Consider the following 20,639-nt stretch of genomic DNA (forward strand, 5'->3'; position numbering starts at 1 on the left):
GATAAAGTCAAAGAAATCTGCCACCAGACCCCCATTGAATCTGCCGGAGTGTGTGAGCAATTCAGGGACAAAGGTCCTCGGTAGCACGGCAAGAAATGGCGGCAGTTTGTTCCCGCAGACGAGCGAGCTAAACCCCCTGGATGTCTTGGCTCACACCGTCCCTTATGCCACCGAAGATGATCAAGAGAAGAATATCGACCCTAGCTTCCCTGGCCTGCTGACATCAACTCCAAAACTGGACAGATCAGCTTTCAGAAAAAGAGCGCGGATGAGAGTATGTCTACAGAATATATTAATTGATGAAAATTGGGCTGTCTGCACTCTCAAAGTGCATGTTGTTGCCAAATGTATTTCATATGCTGTAAACCTAGTTTATAGTTGTTAGTTTCCTTTAATGCCAAACAAACACATACCAATCGTTGGTTAGAAGGCGATCGCCAAATTCGTCCTCGCTTTCTCCCGTGTCACTGGCTGTCGTGTCGTTTTCGTCGGTTTCGCTTGCATACGGTTCAAACCGATATGGCTCAATAGCTTCAGTTTCTTCTTCAATTTCGTTTTCGCTACCTGCCTCCACACTACAACCATCCGTTTCAATACATGCGTAATCTGTTGAATCGCTTAAGCCGCTGAAATCCGAGATTGAATCCGAGCTAATGTCGCTATAGCTTGCTGTTCTATGCGCCATGTTTGTTTGAGTTGGCATCACTATGTGACGTCACAGGAAAATGGACGGGTGTATATAACGATGGTTAAAATCAGGCACTTTGAAGCTTTTTTTAGGGATATTGCGTGATGGGTAAAATTTTGAAAAAAACTTCGAAAAATAAAATAAGCCACTGGGAACTGATTTTTAATGGTTTTAACCCTTCTGAAATTGTGATAATGTTCCCCTTTAAGCTCCCTGTTGCACAGGAGATTGACCTTAAGGATATAAAAACAGATAAAGCAATGTTATATCCTAAGAACCAGTGTCCTCTGCAGTGGACACTTGTGTTTTGCATAACAGGGCCATTTCTTTGTAACTCTGACAAAAGAAAAAGACAAAAAAAATGTCCACTGCAGAGGACACTGGTTCTAAGGAGGATATACTGCATTTACACACCAGCTTTTACTTCACGTCCTAACTTTAATGAGTTCTCCTGCACATTTGCATGACATTTGCATGTCTGTGAAAGCTGAACAATAGTGCACACAAAGAGTGTGTACAGACTCACAGTGGTAATAAAAACTACCAGTGAAAGCGTTGTACAATTATTTTTCAATGGAAAACATATGAAAATTGCTTTTAGAATGACAAAATAGGGGGGGAAATGTTATGCAAAACAAAAACATCCACTGCACAGGACACTAGCTGTTAGGAGGAAGGAATATAATAGACCAGAATGAAAAGCGTGCTACCTTAGTCTTTGGCTATTATTGCTCTTTGACTTTGGTAAAAAGAGAATGCGGCTCTTTGAAACTAAATGGGTGATTTGGTTTTGTCTTAAAGTAAAATACAGTACTTTCCATGCACAGTATTTTATAATGGTTGCTTATTGACCAGTCTGATTTATCATGCAAACATTTGCAATGACATGGTGCCATCAGTACTATGTCGGTATCAAGTTCATGTCGCTGGCTGTGAGAGCGTTGCAGTGCGTGTTTGAATAGGGGATGATTAATGTTTCAAATACTTGAATCCGTCATTGGAAAGAAAGAAAGACCATGTGTTGTGTGTCATTCTGACTGCTGATCAGTTGCCGCAAGACTTCCTCATAGCATTGCTGCAGCACAACTTTAGCTGAAAGTCAGACTCTCACAACAAAAAGTAGAAAACCTACGCAAAACATGGAATTTTGTAAGGAAAACAAAGATGCTCATTGAGTTTTCAGAGCTCGTGGGTGTTGCTGACTGAATGGTTGGCATGAGATTGAATCCGAAAAACTGTGCCAACACTTCCCTCCACATATGTGTTACACATTAATGCTCCCAAAACCATTGTTCACACTGCAGGCCAATTCCGATTTGTTTGCCCATATGCGACCTGTATTGGAATTTTTCATGTCCTTGTGAGCAGTGCCATTCCGAATTTTTCATATCCGTCCCAGGCCTCTTTCGTATGTTCATATAAATCGGATATTTATGCAATGTGTCCTCAATGTGCTCTTCAAGCAGACATCGAAGCAAAATATCCCGTAAAACTGCAAGGGCCAAAATAATTGTCCTCTTCCTTCTTAATCTTCTACGCGCAATAATTCGGTTCAGAAAATGTTAAGTTTGATTGCACAAAATCCTTGAAATTGCCACAATTTCGCCAATAACGAGGCCGACTCAAGTGAAAGCCATGTTTACTTTTATAAACACTGCAGTGCGTGCAAAGTTATGTCATCATGTCCGCATGCGGGTCATATTGCATTCATGTAGAAATCGCTTTTTTTTGTAATGTGAACGGCCACTGAAAAGATCAGATTTGACAAAAAAAAATTAATTGGACATCTGACCCTGCAGTGTGAACATCGCAGAAAAGACTGCTGCTGTGACTGGACAGTAGCTAGTAAAGTATTTCATGTTGTCTAATAATATAAACAATTAAGAGCAATAACTTTAATCACTGATCTCCTATCAGTTAGACAGATTTCACCATTTTATAGGAAGATTTTCAAAATTGTTCACAATTTATGAAGAATAGCATTTTTTAAAGCATTCGTTTATTGAGTTTTTGACATATGCACTCTTTTACTGCGAAGCCACGCTGTTGTAACACGTGCAGAATGTGGCATGGCATTGTCTTGCTGAAATAAGCAGGGGCGTCCATGAAAAAGACGTTGCTTGGATGGCAACATATGTTGCTCCAAAACCTGTATGTACCTTTCGACATTAATTGTACCTTCACAGATGTGTAAGTTACCCATGCCTTGGGCACTAATATACCCCCATACCATCACAGATGCTGGCTTTTGAACTTTGCACCTATAACAGTCCAGATGGTTCTTTTCCTCTTTGGTCCGGAGGACACGACGTCCACAGTTTCTAAAAACAATTTGAAATGTGGACTCGTCAGATCACAGAACACTTTTCCACTTTGCATCAGTCCATCTTAGATGAGCTTGGGCCCAGCAAACCCGGCGGAGTTTCTGGGTGTTGTTGATAAATTTGCATTGTAGAGTTTTAACTTGCACTTACTTATGATGAACTGTAGTTACTGACAGTGGTTTCCTGAAGTGTTCCTGAGCCCATGTGGTGATATCCTTTACACGCTGATGTCACTTTTTGATGCAGTGAGGGATCGAAAGTCACGGGCATTGACGCTTATGTGCAGTGATTTCTGCAGATTCTCTGAACCTTTTGATGATATTACAGACCGTAGATTGTGAAATCCCTAAATTCCTTGCAATAGCTCGTTGAGAAATGTTGTTCTTAAACTGTTTGACAATTTGCTTACGCATTTGTTCACAAAGTGGTGACCCTCACCCCATCCTTTTTTGTGAATGACTGAGCATTTCATGGAAGCTGCTTTTATACCCAATCATGGCACCCACCTGTTCCCAATTTGCCTGTTCACCTGTGGGATGTTCCAAATAAGTGTTTGATGAGCATTCCCCAACTTTCTCAGTCTTTTTTGCCACTTGTGCCAGCTTTTTTGAAACATGTTGCAGGCATCAAATTCTAAATGAGCTAATATTTGCAAAAATTACATTTCTCAGTTCGAACGTGAAGTATCTTGTCTTTGCAGTCTATTCAATTGAATATAGTTTAAAAAGGATTTGCAAATCATTGTATTTTGTTTTTATTTACGATTTACACAACGTGCCAACTTCACTGGTTTTGGGTTTTGTAAGTGATACCAAGTTATTTTGGGATTTGCTAAGAGAAGATGACAGAGGGGCTACCCCAAATAGTCCGCTTAGAGGATTTGTTTTAATCTTCAATTACCAAAGAAAAAGTATAAAAAATTTCACCGATCACATAATACCAATATTCCGTCATACATCTTAGCCAGCCGGACCTTGGTATTGAAGAAGACCATTTTTTAAGGTCAGATGTGACTTGTTTAGTGTTGGACAAGAAGTCCTGTTTCACAATCTGTGTTCTAGTTCACTCCAAAGATGTTTGATAGGGTTGAGTACTTGAGTTCACGACTCTCAGATTCACCGACAATAAACCCATCCAAGCATGAGTTATCCCTTCATGGATCTTGCTTTGTACACTTGAGGCAGAGTCATGCTGGAACAGGAAAGAGACTGTTCCTTCAAAGTTGCATTAAATCGGATGCACAGAATCGTCCAAAAAGTCTTAGTAAGATGAATAACTCTAGTTTATTTGGAGGTTTTTTTGTGTGGTAGGGCTGGAAAACAACATTTGTAACTTTGGGCCTGTTCTCCTAACACTTACCAGGAATAGAAGATTATATGTACAGTTAATATAATTGTCATTATTCTCTATGTGAAAAGAAAGTGCAAACTTGATAGCGCACACAAAGTTGATGTAAGGTTGTGCGCAGAGGATTGGGTCTCTCAAATGAGCAAAATAGAATCCATTTAGCGCAGTGTTTTGTTACCATAGGGCCCATTATTGGGCCGCAAAAATATTTGTTTCTCACCCGTAGTACTCAATTGTAATACACTTTACCACCAGTAATAACATCTATCCATCCATCCATTTCTACCGCTTGTCCCTTTCGGGGTTGCGGGGGGCTGCTCTTGGGCGGAAGGCGAAGTACACCGTGGACAAGTTGCCACCTCATCGCAGGGCCAACACAGATAGACAGATCACATTCACACTCACATTCACACACTAGGGACAATTTAGTGTTGCGAATCACCGGTGCATGTGCATGTTTTTGGAGATGGGAGGAAGCCGGAGTACTTGCAGAGAACCCACAAAGTCACGGGGAGAACATGCAAACTCCACACAGAAAGATCCCGATCCCGGGAATCGAACACAGGACCATGACAATCTCAAACAAACAGAAAAAGTCTTGAGCAAGAGTCATAGAGAAGGTTCTTGGGTGCAAAAATTATGACTCAAGTGGTGAAGCTGTATTTTCATTTGCACTTTAATTTCATTGACAGTTTAGTTAAGAAATATATTCAATTTGAATTTATTTTAGCACAACATAATTGTATGTAAATGTATTTTCCGCCAGTTATTTATGAGCCTCTATTTATGCAGTTTATTTGGTTGGTATTTATTTTTCTAATTAGCCTGACTTAAGTCTATGGTTTATAGGTTAAATGAATAATAATATTTGTGATTAACATATGGTTTCATAAAGATTTATTGAATACAATTAAAATTAAGAGTAGGATTACTAATTCAGTGCTACTATTTGATTGCGCCCCGGGGTCCTCAGTATTGGAAAAGTTGGGCCCCGAGGACAAAGAGGTGAAGAACACCTGTTTTAGCGTGTCTGTCTTCATGTAAATGCAGAATATATGCTGATTATTAGAATGCCCACAATACTGAGAAGAGGAGATGCAAATAAAATCATTTAGAACAAATGTATTATAGGAGATATAATACATCTGATACGGTTTACTTGGATGTTGTTGGTCTGGACGGCAGAAAGCAGAGACAGCAGGCAAAGTGCAGGTAAAAAACTTTTTATGAGGGAAAACACAACAAAAAATCTTACGTAGGGAAGTGCACAAAAAGCAGGCCGAAACAGGAAGCATGGGGAAAACTATGCAGCACGTTAAATACGAAACAAAAATGATTTAACCCTGAATGGCAATCAGCCAAGCTCAAACTTGGTAAAATGTATTTCGAGATTATAATTCATGCATCTCTCACCTGGTAGTAGACAAATGTGGTCATGAACTTGGAGGCTGGTGGACTTTGATATCCCCTGAGATGGTGAAAAAGACGCTAGTTGCGGCAACTATTTTTTAACCTTTCGTGAGGATGGCGATTGATTCTCTAAACGCGATTATGTGAGCGTCCCTTCAGTCGGCGTCCCAGCAAGAGTGTAAATATTACAGTAAGAGTTTGTTTTATTATGGTTAGTTTGTATGTTTAGCACCTAGCAATGCTGCTGATGCTATAGTGTTTCAATAAAGCTACATCCGTTTAGCACTCGGCTTCTAAAACGTATTGCTCATGCCCCTTGCGTTCGGGCTCAAAAATATAAGGTTTTTGATCATGATTTTCCCCAAAGTTATCGTTGTTGGCTCACAAAGAGTGCTTGATTAGCATTGTTGTTGATGGGGAAGGGATCTGTAGTTCCTAACTGGCTTGCGCAGTAACTCAAAATGGCTCGGGAATCTCCGTGAGATTGATTCTATTTTGATCGTATCTATTTACTAGCAAACTTTGTAAATCCTTTGGTGTCATAAATCAGATATATGATAACAGATTCAATGGAGGGACAAATTGTTTTTGCATTATACTGGTATTTCAACTTTAATTCAAGACTTGTTGGCGAAGATCACAATGAGCGGAAAAGGAGAAGGGGAGAGCCAAACTCGTACTTTGTTACTAGTTATTTTTTTAATTGTTAAATGTTTTACCTTCTTCATCCAAATTTTGAAACTTGCATCTTTCTTTTGCCCTATGTTTGCTTTTTTGCAGTCATACTCAATAAAAGTGCGTTAACGCTACTTCCTCCCGGTTTTTCCACTTCCTGTGTACTTCCCTGCCTCGTCTCAGCCAGTGTGGGGCGCTATTTGACATATCTGCCTCCGTTTGGTGATTAGGGCACACGCTTGTTGTCTGTCACCGTTGGGGTGCTCTACAGTATATGCCAGCGCCACGTCTCAGACGGGGCGAGTTCAATGTTTAGTGTGTTGCATTTGCTGTTGCTATTTGCATTTTTTATGTTGCTGTTGCTGCCAAGATAATTAAAGTAGCATTTTCAACTGCACGTCATGTCCTGTCTCTGCATCCTGGGGTCATGCCTACTGCCGACATGCTAGTCCGTGACACAAACTGACTAGTTTGTTACGTGCAATGTTTGGCTGTATGATAATTGAGACAGTGTTTGAAAACCGGAGTGACATTTTGTCAAAAACCAAATCATACGAAAACTGGGTCATACGAAAACCAAGGTACCACTGTATTTTGGACCTTTAAATACCAAATGTAGTACAATCTGGTCTGTATCCTCTACCTTTAGTGTTTTTTAACGCTGATGGACAAGCTAAGATGAACAAGATAAGCAATGTACATTTCAGGGATTAGCTTCTTCTTTCGACAATTTAAAGGAGTTAAAATATATATTTTTTCCTACATTTAAAATACTTCCTTGTGGTCTACACATAACATGTCATGGTGGTGCTTTGGTCTAAATTATGCATAGATTTCGTTTTACAGACAATCTTCAAGTTGCTTTCTAACTGCCTCTTCAGAATGTGTGGGCGGTCTTATTTACTTGCTGAAGCCCTCCTACAGGCCAAGCCTCCTTCGACTGCATATTCTCCCCATCAGCCATGTTGTAGTTTTTAGCGCTTTCATTTTGAGTCTACTGACAGATATAAGTTCGAACTATCGGCTACTTTGTATGAGAAATGGTAACAGCGGAGGATACATGTGCATGTACGAGCCAGTCTGTCCCACAACAAGAGGGTAGAAAAAATAAGGAACTTATTGACTACAACTGAATTGAAATGGCGGACTCGCGCAAAGCTCTTTGTGTAGACCTCAACCATATATGAAGATATCCGCTGATGTAACTATGGCAAAATACGTCAGTAAAGTCTCAAATTCCAAGCGGCTCGTTTGGAGCAAGTTTGAAAAAAGGCAGGATTGTTTTATAAATATCTCCGCCATGCCTCAAGTTTTCAGGAATTATGGGGATCACAAATACAGATACCAACAGGTCAGAAAAGTTGGTTGAAGTTAAAGTACCACTGATAGTCACACACACACTTGGTGTGGTGAATTTACTCTCTGCGTTTGACCCATCCCCTTGTTCCACACTCTTGGAGGTGAGGGGAGCAGTGAGAAGAAGCGGTGGCCGCGCCCGGGCATGACTCGGCCGGGGTTTGAACTCACGACCTACCGATCTCAGGGCAGACACCCTAACCACAAGGCCACTGAGCAGGTTTTACATAATAAGACCCATTTAACAATTTGTTGTGGTGCAGTAAATGTTAATACATTTATATTCCTATTTTTCTGTTTAACAAATGGAGGATAGCTACTTTTTGAGTCAAGAAAGAAGTAGTGGCAAGGAGATAGTCACATTTTCAGTTAAAATATGTTTTATTTAAAAGGTTTTGGTAACAAAAGATTTGCTTGTGTTCCATCAATGTACAAAAAGTGAGGACTATGTTCACAGCCTCATGTAGGATCAGCTTTCTGTCTTGACGTTGTACGCACTCTGGCTGTGGTTTGTTCTGTGGAGCCAACTTGATGGGTTAGATCTGCACCGAAGGTCTTAAGGTTGACACCCCTGAGAAACACTAGCATTCTAGCAACGCAACCTGGCCTCACCATGTAGAACGATTCAGTTTTCGAGAACGAAGCTGAGTGTGTGTGTGTGTGTGTGTGTGTGTGTTTTAGCAAATGGATGTGGGGGTTGACATGGTTCTCAGAGGAAGTCTGTGGTTGGACCGTTTCTGCATATTTTCCCCTCATACATACACACACTCTACACACACATGCATGTATTAACCCTGTCAAGCAAAATGAAGTTTTCTATTTAAAGTATCATGCTGCCCCAAAGATGTGGACGCCATGTCTCTCTCTCTCACACTAATTGCCTTCCTCCCTCCCTGTCTTATGCGCACACACGCACACATATGCACTGGAATAAACACAAAAACCCACAGCCTCTCGGGGTGCGGTCCCTCTACATCTTCTGTGCAGTGTGAGTAGCTGTGGTAAAAAGAGGTCCCTGTATGGGTTTCTCCAAAAATAACCTGGAGCTGCCTAATGTTTTCAAGAAAAACAGCATATGCAGTATGTGTTTGGTTTTGTTTATTCATTCCTAAACTCTGGTTTACCTTGATAAAGACCAAAAAAACAGGTTTGTGTTTATTTTCTTTCTTACATCTCCTGTTTATCTCATCTCCTGTTTGGAGATGTAAGAAAGAACAATGAATTGCCTATGATTGAAAACATGCAAATACACACAAATTGTGTCTCCTGTCTATTTCAGTTCATAGATAATATTACGTGTATTTAGCTACTGAACATTCCAGTCATAATTTTGTGTCAAGATATTGAGAAAAAAGTCAGACAAATATCTCTCTCTCAATGTGTAGAAATATAAGTGCATTTGAGTGTTATGTTTTGAATTGTTGGCACTCTCCTCAACTGTATAACAATGGAAGTAAATGTACTGTCATACATCAAACATACATGCCCAATTTCAAGGTGTTTGATTGAAAAAAACAAACAAATTGTACACAGTTCTTCTTTTGCATTGAAACTTTGCCAGGAATCCGATGAGTCTTTTTGTCTTGCTTAAAGCAAGAATTGCTGTCGGGGCTGGCGGACTTGCCGGCTTCGTTTTCGTTTGTCGTCGTGTTGGTTGTTTTATCGGATGTCGACCAGGGCCTGCCCTGGCGCTCTGCCGCGCCTTCCTTCACGCCCAATGTAGTGCCACCGTCTGGAAGCGGCCTTGTCGGGGTTGTCCCTGGGTCTCTGGTGGAAAAAAGGTTGGGGAACCCTGCATTAAACCATATCCAATTGTGTTTACAATCCACAAAGTGTGGGGGGGCGGGGTGGGTTGGGTTCGTGGAGTGGGGGTGGTCTTTCCGTCCGGTTGCTGGGAGTCTGTGGGCCCCTCAGGGCGGTGGCGTCCCGTCTTTTTGCTCGTCTGGGTTGGGCTCTCTCGCTGGCTTGGGCGCTGGCTGTCCCCTGCTTCTCCCGTGCCTTGTCCTCTACTGTGCTCGTATGTCTATATTTGCGTTCTTTTGTAATTCAAGTTATCATTACATATTTGTATCGCTGCATTCGAAACAATTGTATTGTTAAAGTTAAAGTTAAAGTACCAATGATTGTCACACACACACTAGGTGTGGCGAAATTATTCTCTGCATTTGACCCATCACCCTTGATCATTGATTATAGAGGTAATTATTGTTAATATTCCTTATCAATAGTGCTCGTTCTGGTATTTTTAATGCTCCATTTGTAGTGTAATAACATTCACTGTCATTTCTGTGTTATTAATATTTACTTCACTAACTGCTTCTTTGCTATTACTTTTCATATCTTATTTTTACATATCGTATTTGCTGATGTTGTTCTGTTGTTGTTGTTGTCTCTTTGTCTTATCCCCCTCTTGTCCCTGCAATTTCCCCCCCTGTCTTCCTTTTTTTCCTCTCTCTATCCCCTCCTGCTCTGGTCCAGATGCACTAAACATTAATATAAATACATTTATTAAAGTCAAATACACAAAAGGCAACAAGAGAGGTATCCCACACTTCTCTTTTGTAAAGTAAAAACTGTACAGCAAATTAGGGCATTTACATCAACAATATGATTTGCCTGAGTGGCTGGACAGGACACAAAAAAAGCAAGAATTAGAACACAGTGAATTAATGTTGTTTGTTCAGTATAGTACTAATACACGACAAAATGACAGCAGGCACTCAGTTGCATTGAAAACACTTTTTAAAACTTTTTCTCCGCAGTCAACTTTAACATTTTGTTTTCTAGGAACGGATCAAACCCTTTTGCTATGCTTGATGCTGAATGAAAAACACTCACTTTTTTCTTTCTGTGTTTTCGCAGGTCCATTTAAAGGCCCCAATGATCTTGAATGGGGTGTGTGTGATTTGGAGAGGATGGATCGACCTACAGAGGCTGGATGGGATGGGATTACTGGAATATGACGATGAGAGGGCACAGGTAGTCTATCTGTGTTGGCGCTGTGATGAGGTGGCGACTTGTCCAGGGTGTACGCTGCCTTCCACCAGAATGCAGCTGAGATAGGCTCCAGCACCCCCCGCGACCCCAAAAGGGACAAGCGGTACAAAATGGATGGATGGATGAGATAAAGGGAAAGTGGTACACCGGCAGGTAGTTTACCATGAGGTCAGGATGGAGGTTAGGTCTTTTGAGCAGAGGATGAATAACCACTATTTTGAAAGCTAGGGGAACAGTGCCAGAGGAAATTGATAAGTTAATAATATTTAGCACTGATGGTCCTCATGTTACAAACAGCTCCTTAAAGAGTTTCCCGGGAAGTGGTTCAAGTAAACATGTTGTTTGTTTCGTCCCATTTACAAGTCGCAAGACTTCCTCTAATGTTTTTTCTTCAAAAAAAGAGAGAGATTATTTTGGAGGGCAATATCTGTCGTACATACATTCGTATCTGTGTTAATAGAACCCAGTTGGAGCAAAGACGCGTTATCTTAAATCTCCTTTCTAATGAGTTAAATGTTCTTATTAAAGAAATTCATAAAGTCATCAGCCGAGTGGGTGGAGCTACTGGGGGAAGTCCTCTGTTGGGTTAGCGATGCTATTGTACTGAACAAATATTTAGGATCGTTTTTATTGAGGCGGATGAGATTGGAGTAGTAATTAGTTTTAGCTAAGGTAAGCGCCTGTTTATAAGTTATTAAACTATCACTCCACACTTGATGGAAAACCTCAAGTTTAGTCACACATCATTTGCGTTCCAGCTTTCTACATGAGCTCTGGTTTCTTCCATAAACCAGGGGATTCGCCTTTTAGGGGCCTTTTTTAGCTTTAGCGGTGCTATACTATCAATGGCGTTGCGCAGGGCGTCGTTAAAGTTGTTAGTGAGGTTATCAATAGAGGCCACATAATTTGGGAATGGTGCTATTACCGAAGGCAGTAGGCTAGCAAGAGTCGTAGTTGTAACAGCATTATTGTTGTGGCTGCTAAAGCATTGGTTATTAGTAACTTGAAATGTTATTAGGTAATGATCGGACATTACCGTATTTTTCGGATTATAAGTCGCAGTTTTTTTCATAGTTTGGCCGGGGGTGCGACTTACACTCAGGAGCGACTTATGTGTGAAATTATTAACACATTACCGTAAAATATCAAATAATATTATTTAGTTCATTCACGTAAGAGACTAGACGTATAAGATTTCATGGGATTTAGCTATTAGGAGTGACAGATTGTTTGGTAAACGTATAGCATGTTCTATATGTTATAGTTATTTGAATGACTCTTACCATAATATGTTACGTTAACATACCAGGCACGTTCTCAGTTGGTTATTTATGCCTCATATAACGTACACTTATTCAGCCTGTTGTTCACTATCCTTTATTTATTTTAAATTGCCTTTCAAATGTCTATTCTTGGTGTTGGGTTTTATCAAATACCGAAAAATACAGTACTTTAGTGTACGGGAGTACCATAACTTTGGACAAGGACTAGGTCTATTGTATTACCGTTGCGATGTGTGGGTTCATTTATTATTATAAGACCACAGCTATCAATTATAGTATGGAGCGCCACGCACGGATGGTCTGACGGGGTATTCATATGGATATTAAAATCCCCCATTATAATTCTATTATCTGCGTGCGTCACTGGATCAGCTACAAACTCTGAAAATTTACTGATAAAGTCCGAATAGGGCCCCTTTTGGGCGATAGATAACAGGCAGATGGAGAGGTAGTGGTGTGACAGACCTCATCGTAACCACCTCAAATGGTTTATATTTACTAGGTTAGGGCTAAGGTTAAGGTTTTCATTGGATTTCAAGGTTTTGCATTGTGTTCCGTTACTATACAGAGAAACCGAAGCGGTATTATGCCATTCCTTACACCAGCTCATCTGTGGGGTGCCCAAACCCCATACCCTCTCCCCCCATTACCCCTTCACCAGGGGTGGCTGGCGCGTGGGACCATGGGAACATGTTTTTATCAGTGTCATGCTTTTAAAAGCTTTGCGCTACAAAATTTGCTCATTATAGCCTTTAAACTTGACGTGCGCACTTTAATTAAAAAATGTTTATAAAATTGCACAAATTGTTTTATTTATTTTTGTTTTGGAGATTAACGTTTTGTATATGCTCTTCAGATAATGTTGCTCATCAATTTGAATTTATTATTGTTATTTAAGTTAGTTTTTTTCAGTATCAAAAGGTTCATAGTTCAAATAAGGATTTATTTTTATTTCAGGAAAGTTGATGCATTTTAAATAGTATTCTTTATTGTAGGTTATGTGTATTTGGTATATTTCTTTCTTTTTTCCTCTTAGTTTTCTTTAATGTTAATAAGGACACAATGTTAGGCACAGGTGCACTTATAACAATTGTATAGTCAAATAATACTATTTATTAGGGCTGTGAATCTTTGGGCACCAAATGTTTTCGTTTTCCTGGGGTGCGTAACAGCAAATAATTAAGAAGCACTGCTGTACACCCATTATATATTTTCCCCACTATCCTAATCAAGTTTTAATAACCTCATTTCCTTCATATGTGTGTGCAGCATGAAGATGCTCTGGCCCAGGCAGCTTTTGAAGAGGCTCGACGCAGAACCAGAGATTTTGAGGAGCGCGAGCGATCACACAGAGACGACCTAGAGGTAAGAAGGAGATATTAAAGTACCACTTAAAATAGTACTTGTAGTAGTAGTTTATTACTAATAAGGATGAGGAATTGTCATTCAAACCCAATAGTTTTGCACAAGTCAATAACCAAAGGAATATTGAAAACTTTGCTGCATTTTACTGTGCATAAACATGCTACTGTGTATAGAAATGAAAATACAGTACACTGTGGAGTTACCCATGCTTTTACTGGTATGACAATTTACAAAGTATTTTTAGAATCTGACTGTTTGTATGACTAAACCTGTGTTACAGAATGAAGGCTATTGTTTTAGTGATGCACCACACAATTGGTTGCAGGAAAAGGAAAGCTCCCTTATGCTGGAACAGCAACACCAGCAACTATTGCCGTGTTTAGGCCACACCCTGTATAAACACACCCAGAGATTGGCTAGGAAAAAACTAAAAGAGTTTGTAAACATGATTAAAAGACTGCACCTTTCAATGCACTTTTCTGTTAATCCAGAGTTTCTGAAACATGTGGCAAGATGAGGTGTCAGGAGGGGCCTTTCAATATTAACGTATTTTTTAATTCTTGGACGATACACATGCCTCCAGCTTGGTGGCAGCACTGCTCGATTTAATAAACAGGCTCAACCAGGAACTATGACCAAGTATACACAAGTATACAATAAAAATTCGGTGTGACGTAAGAAAGCAATACAACGTCTGCTAAGTGGCATGTAGGTGCTGGTGCCAGCAACTCAAAGAGTGGTTTGTACAAATAAGTAAATATGATCAAGTTCTCAATTGTATTTCAATTTAAGGCAGCGTGAAAAAAAAATGCCCCAATGGAGGCGGCATGACAAAATATTATTGAGAAGCACTGTGTTAATCTATGTACAAAATAAATGTGCATGTAATTTTTACAAAAGTTTAAAATCAAAATCAGAAACACTTTAATAATCTGTATATCTGCACATGTAGCTAAAGATAAATCTCAGCTTTTCCTCAATGTTTCCATTTTTGCTTGGTTTGTCTTTTCTTTATGTCTTTCTACAATGTACAAGCCTTTAAAAAAAAAAAGAGTCCTCGCCCTCAAATTTCCCCCAGGCCTCACTCTGAACATTCTTGGTTTACGTATTTTAGGAGAAGTCTTACCAAAGCTTGTCTCCACTCTCTCTCTTCTAAGCACAACCGCTTTTCACAGCGGCAGTAATGCACGCTCCTTGTGGAGGTGCCCTGCATGTCTGGATCTCTACACCCACGGCATATACTTTACCTTTCACATGTGCTTTTATTATATTATAGAGAAAATTATTGATGCAAGAAACACTTCCTGTCTTTCAATTTTACTGCGCACTGCGTGACAATTCGGAGCGGCGTTACCATGCATTGCGCCACCAAACTATTTGTTGCAGTCCAAATTTGTTGACAGGCCACAAATAAATGATTATATGGGAAACCATATATAGAACAATATATATATAGATGTTAAATGTATACACATGCAAATCATTATCTATATGGTAACTGATTGAGAAAGTGGTTTATAATGACAAATATTTTATTTTTTGCGAATCACGCATTTGCTTGGCTTACTACTTGGAGCATCTTAAGGATGTGTGGGCTGTGTTTCTTTGCTTTAGTTTGTTTTATATGTCTAATAGTATTTTTGTTACAGACTGAATTGAGGCATTAGGTTTAGTGCATGATCAGTATGACCACAAACTGGATCAGGTAATGAATTGCTTATGATTGACAGTGTTTTTGTCAGGTGTCCAAAAGGTTTACCTCTCTTAACATTCATCAGAACTAATTAATTTCCTATCATTGATAATATACTGAATATTTGTAATTTGCCCTAATTAGCCTCTAAAGGCCTTAGTGGCCACATGCGTGGACAGCACCTTTTAGCTCTTATTTCCAAAATTGTATACACTACTGAATTGGGGTCTTATGCCGACATATGGACACTTATACTGCTATCTGGTGGTGTCAGAAAAGTATAACATACAATGGAATTTGGAAAAAAAAAGTGTAAAAATAAAAATGTGCTTGTCACTACACATGAAGTACACGTTTGTGTACTTATGGACAAAGTACATCATATTAAAAGATGATTTTTAGTTTTTATTCTAATTAGGGTCCAATAAGAAATAAAAAAAAACCATGTAAACAAACAGCTTGGGCCTTAAGAGGTTCTAAAGGGGATCTGTACTTTTTTGGAGTTTTGCCTATCATCCATAATCTTTTTGTGAAACAAGAACACACGTCTTTCCGGGCATTCTGAATAGTGAAAAACTGGCGACTAACTTTGCAGGTATTGGGGATACGTTCTCTGAAAACATCGAAAAACCTCTAACATTGTTTTATATGCTGTAAGTATGTATGCAATATGTATGTAACAGGCACAATAATGACAACATGTGATATTTACACTATTTTGCTCATTTTATCATAGGATTTTTCTTTTTTCCGAGGCGTATTGATTTTCCAAAAGCACGTAACATTGCGTTTGTTGCTATTTGCTCTGTGACATCAATCAACAATAACAACAAAGAGGGCACATTCTGGTGTGCTACCACTAACGGCAGACTTTGTGAGAGCCTTTATCATGTAACACTATTGCTAGACATTTTAAATAAGAACATACAACAGTGACTTTCAATGTCTTCTCTCACTGGAATGCTGACTGATGAGATGATTGGATTCTTATTTCTTTCTTCCTTGAGCTGCTAGATTAAGAATACTCCTCACTTCTCAGATAAAAAGTGCCTCCTGGATATTACGATGGTCTTATGTTGCGTTCCATTTGTTGAGAGCCAAAATGAAAAACATATGGTAGTAAGTTGGTTGCGTTTGGATTTTCAAAGTTGACCAACTTCCTGACTCGGTGCCACAACCTTATCCTAAACATGTGAGATGCATGAATTATAATCTAACATTAACCTTTCCTAACATTCCTTCTTTATTTTATGGCGTGTAGAATAGATTAGATTAATTATTAGATCGTACTAGCAGTTTTTCACTATTTGGAATACACAAAAAGAGGAAAGACGTGTGTTTTGTCTCACGTAAGGATTGTGCAAAAAAGTGCAGTTCCCCTTTCAGTTCTATAATTATGTTCATGCAGTAGTTTTAACCATCCCAAACATAATTCATTGTTCAGTGCAAACTTACTTTTTCATCAAGGCTTTGGTGAAATCAATGGTGAGTTGACCTACAATTGAACCCCAAATTGTTTATTTTTTAGGACCCTGTGGTTTCCAAAATCTGGGACTGATGACAGACAGCCAGCAGAAAACAACAGGGTCTGTGTGTTTCATTTCTCACATCTATCACACTGTCATGCACTAAACCACCACGTTCTGGTAGGAAACACATTTGTGTTCATGTGCTTTTTTACCCAATATTGATGCTGTGAGTTTATGAATTCATGGCGTGTTATTTAGCCTGTCCAGTGTGCATGCATTCTAATGCATGTCAGTACATTGGCACAGTTGAGAAGTTTACTCTTACTATTCCAGTATGACTCTTATCTACTTAGTGAGCTACATGGTTGTTTAAAATTCAGCTAACTTTATGCTTATGTTCCCACAGTAAATATAGAGAATAAAAAGGCAGGAACTATAAGCAAAAATAGAGATCAGATAAGCAAACAACAAAGAAAGAGACATTTTTTGAAGGTCACGTTTCATCCAACTGATCTCAAATTTCTTCCCTGAGGCACTAAGAAGAAGAAAACTTGTGTCTCCCTCTAAATCAATAGAATTGCCATTGCCTACCCCCTGATAGACTCTGACGAGGACATATAAAGGCCTTATATTAGGCAAAGAAGATTGCTTTAAGTGGAAGCCGTGCCTTGTGTAAGGCTGCATGTTCCCATGAAAACGTATCAATTTCCAGAAATAGTTTGTTGTTTTGTATAACAGACACACAAAGGCCTTTGTCAAGAGTTTGCAAATGTGTAGTTGCGCAAGGATGCAATTATTTTTTGCTGGAGAGCAATATGGCAGTTTTGAGAACTGCATGTTGAATATAAAGTGAGGTGATAATCCTTTTTAAGAATAAAAGTGCACAGACAGCATAGAACTGTTTAAAAGGCACAAAGCTTGCTGTCACTTTTAAATCAGATTAATGATGATGATAGATTAAGCCGCATTAACGCTTTAATTTTGGCAGCCCTTCTTTAGAGTAAAAAGTATACTTCAACATTTGTAAAAACCTACATGCATGAAGGTATCTGCATTTTTAAAGAAATATTCTTGGATTATTTACTTTCTCTATACAGTGTATGCTACAAAACATAAAAGCTAAAATACAGCTCTTTTCCAACTCATTCAAGGTCAAAAAGTACCTGTGTAAATGATGGATGGATGCAATAGATTGAAAAATACACACACGCACCACACCTACTTCTTTCCAGACAGCTCAGCATAAAGAGAATCTGCTGGTGAATGATAATCTAGGCCAGAAAGCATTAATATATGATTAGTATTGATCGACATTAGCCCCCACTGCTTGAGCTCACGTTCATATCGTTCAAGCGTATGCATGCACAACCTTGCAGACGCAGCAAAGCTGCGACACAACTCCACCTTCACTTCCCCAGTATTGACTTGTGGTTAAGCAGCCTACTCTGACCCATCAGGCTTCAATTTGTGTGTGGATCAATATAAAAAAGGTCTATTTCCCCTATGATAAAACATATGTCCATCTTGCAAAGACCTGCAAACGATACACAGTGAAATACTGTGGAGTGAATATTTGGGCTCAAAGAATCACTCCTAAATTATACCTTACCAAGTTTTTGTTCACTTTTAGAGCAGATGCAAAAAGATAAGACATTCAGAACTGTATTCTCTTTGTGCCTTCACTTCTGACAGTGTAGGAAGCTCCTTTACTGTCAATACTAGGGATGTCCGATAAATGCATTAAAATGTAATATCGGAAATTATCGGTATCGTTTTTTTTTATTATCGGTATCGTTTTTTTTTTTTTTTTTTTTTTTTTTTTTTTTTAATCAACATAAAAAACACAAGATACACTTACAATTAGTGCACCAACCCAAAAAACCTCCCTCCCCCATTCACACTCATTCACACAAAAGGGTTGTTTCTTTCTGTTATTAATATTCTGGTTCCTACATTATATATCAATATATATCAATACAGTCTGCAGGGATACAGTCCGTAAGCACACATGATTGTGCGTGCTGCTGGTCCACTAATAGTACTAACCTTTAACAGTTAATTTTACTCATTTTCATTAATTACTAGTTTCTATGTAACTGTTTTTATATTGTTTTACTTTGTTTTTTAATCCAAGAAAATGTTTTTAATTTATTTATCTTATTTTATAAAAAAATTTAAAAAGTACCTTATCTTCACCATACCTGGTTGTCCAAATTAGGCATAATAATGTGTCAATTCCACGACTGCATATATCGGTTGATATCGGTATGGGTAATTAAAGAGTTGGACAATATCGGAATATCGGATATCGGCAAAAAGCCATTATCAAACATCCCTAGTCAATACCATATGAGATTGGAGTCAGTCAGACCAGAGGTAAAATTGTACCATGACATTTTGTAATGTACATGCATATAAATACTTTGCTATTACTGGAGTTAATGGATGGATGAACAAACAGCATTTCATTTCATTTCTTTTCTCCGCTTCCTGGTTATGACAGCTATCACTTACGTGTAAACATATAATAACACATACCTGAATATAAGACAAACTCTCTTTTTAAAGCTTCGTTTTCGGAATATAAAATCATGTTTTTAATGTCAGTGGAATAATAACTGGTCGAGTGAAATAAAATACAAAAATAGTACAGTAATCCTCCGTTAATTGCTGTAACTTGGTTCCGAACATGACCGCGATAAATGAATTCCTGCAAAGTCGGAATTATTAGTTATAAATCAATTATTTCCATAGCGACAGCATTAAAAAAAACTGTCTACAACCTTCTAAAAAGTTTTTGAACATTATAAGAGCCCTCTAGATGTGAACTAACACCCTAAAGTGGGGGTCAGCAACCCGCGGCTGTAGAGCCGCATGAGCGCCGCCCTAGTGGCTCCCTAAACCTATACATTAGACCAGAGGTCAGCAACCCGCGGCTCTATAGGGCCGCCCTAGGGGCTCCCTGGACCTCTTTCAGAGATGTGTGAAAATGGAAAAAGATGAAGAAAAAAAATTGTTTTTGTTTTAATGTATTTTCTGTAGGAGAACAAACATGACACAAACTAATTGTTAGAAATCCCACTGTTTATGTTATACATGCTTCACCGTTTTGTCCCACTAATTTCAGCAATCCTTGAACTAATCGTAGTTTGTTTACAAGTACAACTTTCTCCAATGCTGCCACAGAAAGACATGTTTACGCCACTCCTTCTTTGTCTCATTTTGTCCACTAAAACATTTTATGCTGTGCGTGAATGCACAAAGGTGAGCTTTGTTGATTTTATTGATTTGCTGGAGGGCTTATCAGGCATATTTGGTCAATCCATGACTGCAAGCTAATCGATGCAAACATGCAATTTAGGCTAATATTGCATGATTATGCCTCGTTTGTAGGTATATTTGAGCTCATTTAATATCCTTTACTTATGTCCTCTGTGTATTTAATTTATATTTGCATGTCTCATGACACATTATCTGTATGTAATATTTCCTGCATTTCTGATAGTTGTTTGTGTGCCATGTTGTTCCAGACCACAGCAAACGTTACCCAGCTTGCAAAGATTGTAATAAATCCATTAGAAGAAGACAGCCTACTGTTTCCTTAAACTTGAACAAATCTATACCTTTGGCCATTCTGAGCCAGTAATTTCCAGAAGTTATCTCATCCTGTGAGAAGCCTCCATTTTACTAATGATTTCCAATGTTGCAAAAATGTGTAGAATAAAAATTAAAATAGAACATTTCGGTCAACGAAGATTTGCGTCAGCCTTTCATAGTAGGCTAATATTGCTAATATAGACACTTACATCATGTGTTGTCTTCATTATAACACTTATATAAGGCTTTTAATTTTTTGCGGCTCCAGACGGATTTTTTTTTTTTTTTTTTTGGTCCAATATGGCTCTTTCAACATTTTAGGTTGCCAACCCCTGCCCTAAAGTAACTTTTACACTCTTTTAATCCAATACAGTAATGCTTCCTGAGGCTTAGCCAATCAGTGGCCACGATAGTGAACAGCGCGTTCTGATTGGT

At 38.8% G+C, this 20,639-nt stretch overlaps 1 protein-coding gene across 3 annotated transcripts in view; it reads left to right on the top strand.

Annotated features, from left to right (window-relative positions):
• The window catches only part of cbfb (core-binding factor subunit beta), a 48,719-nt gene that overhangs the window by 20,627 nt on the left and 7,453 nt on the right, over positions 1–20,639 (top strand). For 2 of the 3 annotated variants that reach the window (XM_061969847.2, XM_061969848.2), the window contains exons 4-6: positions 10,663–10,779; positions 13,350–13,445; positions 16,667–16,724. In XM_061969847.2, the coding sequence (XP_061825831.1) occupies positions 10,663–10,779; positions 13,350–13,445; positions 16,667–16,696 (243 nt within the window). In that variant the 3' untranslated portion in view covers positions 16,697–16,724. The remainder of the gene's footprint in view (positions 1–10,662; positions 10,780–13,349; positions 13,446–16,666; positions 16,725–20,639) is intronic. The other variant, XM_061969846.2, reaches the window with a different exon arrangement.

The sequence above is a fragment of the Nerophis lumbriciformis genome, linkage group LG10 (assembly GCF_033978685.3).
Source record: "Nerophis lumbriciformis linkage group LG10, RoL_Nlum_v2.1, whole genome shotgun sequence".
Classification (NCBI taxonomy): Eukaryota; Metazoa; Chordata; class Actinopteri; order Syngnathiformes; family Syngnathidae; genus Nerophis; species Nerophis lumbriciformis.